Source organism: Salvelinus namaycush, chromosome 11 (assembly GCF_016432855.1).
Source record: "Salvelinus namaycush isolate Seneca chromosome 11, SaNama_1.0, whole genome shotgun sequence".
Lineage (NCBI taxonomy): Eukaryota > Metazoa > Chordata > Actinopteri > Salmoniformes > Salmonidae > Salvelinus > Salvelinus namaycush.
In genome coordinates this window covers 43,615,961-43,620,894 of record NC_052317.1, presented here as the reverse complement: position 1 = coordinate 43,620,894, position 4,934 = coordinate 43,615,961, and the positions used below count along the sequence as shown (strand labels likewise).

General features: G+C 47.9%; 1 protein-coding gene across 1 annotated transcript; it reads right to left on the bottom strand.

Moving 5' to 3' along the window:
• Positions 1-380: 380 nt before the first annotated feature.
• On the bottom strand, positions 381-1,407 carry LOC120055432 (extensin-like). Its single transcript, XM_039003293.1, has 2 exons — positions 1,403-1,407; positions 381-1,107 (listed from the first exon to the last, which is right to left on the bottom strand). The coding sequence occupies exons 1-2, from the start codon at positions 1,405-1,407 to the stop codon at positions 381-383; spliced, it is 732 nt and encodes a 243-aa protein (XP_038859221.1).
• Positions 1,408-4,934: the final 3,527 nt, after the last annotated feature.

Below are 4,934 nucleotides of genomic sequence, written 5' to 3'. Positions count from 1 at the left end.
AGATGCTTGTCTGGTAACTTTAAAGACAGCACGAGGAGAGTAAAGTACAGCATTATTAAAATGAATGAGTATCCTGCGGAAATGATGATGGTAAAGACAGTAACACAGGTCTGCCTTGAATCTCCATGTCCTAACCAATCAGCAGCTCTATGTTCCTTTATTTCACAAGCTGCACATTGGTGGCTCAAGTTTGCTGTGAAAATAACTCTCTACCATTCCACCATTTTGCCTCTACTGCATTCCTGCTATCTGTTTTTGATGAATTAACCAGACTTGTCGTGTCCATCAGTTCATTCAGTGTTATAGAGTTCACCATAAGGTCTCAAGGGGAATGAAAGGTGACTCTCACACACTGCATCAGTTTTAGAGAGCAGATGCTTTTAGACACAACTCAGCCACTCGGATTCCACCAGGTGAGAGGTGAGAGGGCCTGTGGGGTCGGTGAGGTGAGAGGGCCTGTGGGGTCGGTGAGGTGAGAGGGCCTGTGGGGTCGGTGAGGTGAGAGGGCCTGTGGGGTCGGTGAGGTGAGAGGGCCTGTGGGGTCGGTGAGGTGAGAGGGCCTGTGGGGTCGGTGAGGTGAGAGGGCCTGTGGGGTCGGTGAGGTGAGAGGGCCTGTGGGGTCGGTGAGGTGAGAGGGCCTGTGGGGTCGGTGAGGTGAGAGGGCCTGTGGGGTCGGTGAGGTGAGAGGGCCTGTGGGGTCGGGTGAGGTGAGAAGGCCTGTGGGGTCGGTGAGGTGAGAGGGCCTGTGGGGTCGGGTGAGGTGAGAGGGCCTGTGGGGTCGGTGAGTTGAGAGGGTCTGTGGGGTCGGTGAGGTGAGAGGGCCTGTGGGGTCGGTAAGGTGAGAGGGTCTGTGGGGTCGGGGAGGTGAGAGGGTCTGTGGGGTCGGTGAGTTGAGAGGGTCTGTGGGGTCGGTGAGGTGAGAGGGTCTGTGGGGTCGGTGAGGTGAGAGGGTTTGTGGGGTCGGTGAGGTGAGAGGGTCTGTGGGGTCGGTGAGGTGAGAGGGTCTGTGGGGTCGGTGAGGTGAGAGGGTCTGTGGGGTCAGTGAGTTGAGAGGGGTGAGGGGTCGGTGAGGTGAGAGGGTCTGTGCGGTTGGTGAGGTGAGTGGGTCTGTGGGGTCGGTGAGGTGAGAGGGGTGAGGTGAGAGGGTTTGTGGGGTCGGTGAGGTGAGAGGGTTTGTGGGGTCGGTGAGGTGAGAGGGTCTGTGGGGTTGGTGAGGTGAGAGGTGAGGAGGTGTGTGTGTGAGGGGGGGGGGGGGTATATGGGTGGGGGAGTTACCTTTAACCTCCTTATGATGGGTCACCGGGCCCTGGGGAATAGCCAGGTCTTACCTGTTATATGGATCGTCTGTCAAATCAATTTAGGAGGCTCTCACACGCATAGAGTTTGAAAGTGAGTAACTGACTTCATCTTTCAGTTATGTGAGATATTCCATTTTCATACTGACCATGACAGCTTTACAACAAAGGGTCAAAGGGACCAAATGTCAAAGGTTAAATGCCACAATATAACCAATCCGCTCCTGGGAACCGGAGCGATGACACAGGAGGGACACCTGGCTAGCTGTAGGGATAGACCTGAAAGTGACCTCAGTCCATTGGCTAAACAAGAGGTACGAGTTCAGAGGTGATATACTGAGGAGAAGGCTAAAGCCCAGGGCACAGTGCAGAGCTTCTTCCATTACCTCATTCATTTAACCCTTAACCCCCCATTAAACATTCCAACTATTATTAGTCATGTTAGGCCTCAGATAGAGAGGGTTGTGCAGTTATAAAATAAGAATAATAATTTGATAGATTCATTCCGTGGTTGACTTTTATACAATAGTTATAGCATCGATCTCTGGTACTGAAATATCTTCTTTTTTAAAACTCTCCCTGTTTCACTCTAGAGGGATGGTGCAAATACATAAAGGACGAGACCAGCTCATTGCCTCTGACTGCTTCAATGCTGGAGGTAGAGACGAGTACAGTACATTACTCTCCATGGAGCTTCCTGTTGTTTTTCTATCTCATCCAGATGACAGGTGACTAGGCCACAGTGGATGACAAATTTGATCTTATGTTTAAATGATTTGGTTTGGGGTAGAAAGCCCAACGAGGAGGAAGTGTGTGTTTCATATCCTTCCTCTTCCCGTGGACAGACGCAGGGGCACGTGGGGTAAAGAGGGGGATGTCTTCAATAATGCGATCATGTGCTGGTGAAGCAATTGATGACTAGCATGAGCACGTTAGCAAATTAAAAATGCACTGAAAGTATATAAGGCTTCATGAAATTTATGACCAAAATGTTTTATGTTTTTCAAGATATAATTAATGTATATATGTAGTTCAGTTGTTTTGATGTGATTCCAAAAATAAATAGATGACAGTGATCCGGATAAGGATGTCATTTTCCTACAAATAAAAGGGTTTATATTCATTCTGAATATTCATTGACAGTTTGATGGACTGTCTCAGCCTGTCAAATTCCCTCAGTTCTCTACTCTTGCTGTTGTGACTAGAGAAGGCCCATTCCAGTTCTCTACTGTTGTGACTAGAGAAGGCCCATTCCAGTTCTCTACTGTTGTGACTAGAGAAGGCCCATTCCAGTTCTCTACTGTTGTGACTAGAGAAGGCCCATTCCAGTTCTCTACTGTTGTGACTAGAGAAGGCCCATTCCAGGTCTCTACTCTTGCTGTTGTGACTAGAGAAGGCCCATTCCAGTTCTCTACTGTTGTGACTAGAGAAGGCCCATTCCAGTTCTCTACTGTTGTGACTAGAGAAGGCCCATTCCAGTTCTCTACTGTTGTGACTAGAGAAGGTCCATTCCAGTTCTCTACTCTTGCTGTTGTGACTAGAGAAGGCCCATTCCAGTTCTCTACTGTTGTGACTAGAGAAGGCCCATTCCAGTTCTCTACTGTTGTGACTAGAGAAGGCCCATTCCAGTTCTCTACTGTTGTGACTAGAGAAGGCCCATTCAAGTTCTCTACTGTTGTGACTAGAGAAGGCCCATTCCAGTTCTCTACTGTTGTGACTAGAGAAGGCACATTCCAGTTCTCTACTGTTGTGACTAGAGAAGGTCCATTCCAGTTCTCTACTGTTGTGACTAGAGAAGGTCCATTCCAGTTCTCTACTGTTGTGGCTAGAGAATGCCCATTACAGTTCTCTACTGTTGTGACTAGAGAATGCCCATTACAGTTCTCTACTGTTGTGACTAGAGAATGCCCATTCCAGTTCTCTACTGTTGTGACTAGAGAAGGCCCATTCCAGTTCTCTACTGTTGTGACTAGAGAAGGTTCATTCCAGTTCTCTACTGTTGTGACTAGAGAATGCCCATTCCATTTCTCTACTGTTGTGACTAGAGAAGGTCCATTCCAGTTCTCTACTGTTGTGACTAGAGAATGCCCATTCCAGTTCTCTACTGTTGTGACTAGAGAAGGCCCATTCCAGTTCTCTACTGTTGTGACTAGAGAAGGCCCATTCCAGTTCTCTACTGTTGTGACTAGAGAAGGCCCATTCCAGTTCTCTACTGTTGTGACTAGAGAAGGCCCATTCCAGGTCTCTACTCTTGCTGTTGTGACTAGAGAAGGTTCATTCCAGTTCTCTACTGTTGTGACTAGAGAAGGCCCATTCCAGGTCTCTACTGTTGTGACCAGAGAAGGCCCATTCCAGTTCTCTACTGTTGTGACTAGAGAATGCCCATTCCAGTTCTCTACTGTTGTGACTAGAGAAGGCCCATTCCAGTTCTCTACTGTTGTGACTCGAGAAGGTTCATTCCAGTTCTCTACTGTTGTGACTAGAGAAGGTCCATTCCAGTTCTCTACTGTTGTGACTAGAGAAGGCCCATTCCAGTTCTCTACTGTTGTGACTAGAGAATGCCCATTCCAGTTCTCTACTGTTGTGACTAGAGAAGGCCCATTCCAGTTCTCTACTGTTGTGACTAGAGAAGGTTCATTCCAGTTCTCTACTGTTGTGACTAGAGAAGGTCCATTCCAGTTCTCTACTCTTGCTGTTGTGACTAGAGAAGGCCCATTCCAGTTCTCTACTGTTGTGACTAGAGAAGGCCCATTCCAGTTCTCTACTCTTGCTGTTGTGACTAGAGAAGGTTCATTCCAGTTCTCTACTGTTGTGACTAGAGAAGGTCCATTCCAGTTCTCTACTCTTGCTGTTGTGACTAGAGAAGGTTCATTCCAGTTCTCTACTGTTGTGACTAGAGAAGGTCCATTCCAGTTCTCTACTCTTGCTGTTGTGACTAGAGAAGGCCCATTCCAGTTCTCTACTGTTGTGACTAGAGAAGGCCCATTCCAGTTCTCTACTGTTGTGACTAGAGAATGCCCATTCCAGTTCTCTACTGTTGTGACTAGAGAAGGCCCATTCCAGGTCTCTACTGTTGTGACTAGAGAAGGTCCATTCCAGTTCTCTACTGTTGTGACTAGAGAAGGTCCATTCCAGTTCTCTACTGTTGTGACTAGAGAAGGCCCATTCCAGGTCTCTACTGTTGTGACTAGAGAAGGCCCATTCCAGTTCTCTACTGTTGTGACTAGAGAAGGTCCATTCCAGTTCTCTACTGTTGTGACTAGAGAAGGCCCATTCCAGTTCTCTACTGTTGTGACTAGAGAATGCCCATTCCAGTTCTCTACTGTTGTGACTAGAGAAGGCCCATTCCAGTTCTCTACTGTTGTGACTAGAGAAGGCCCATTCCAGTTCTCTACTGTTGTGACTAGAGAAGGCCCATTCCAGTTCTCTACTGTTGTGACTAGAGAAGGTCCATTCCAGTTCTCTACTGTTGTGACTAGAGAAGGCCCATTCCAGTTCTCTACTGTTGTGACTAGAGAAGGCCCATTCCAGTTCTCTACTGTTGTGACTAGAGAAGGCCCATTCCAGTTCTCTACTGTTGTGACTAGAGAAGGCCCATTCCAGTTCTCTACTGTTGTGACTAGAGAATGCCCATTCCAG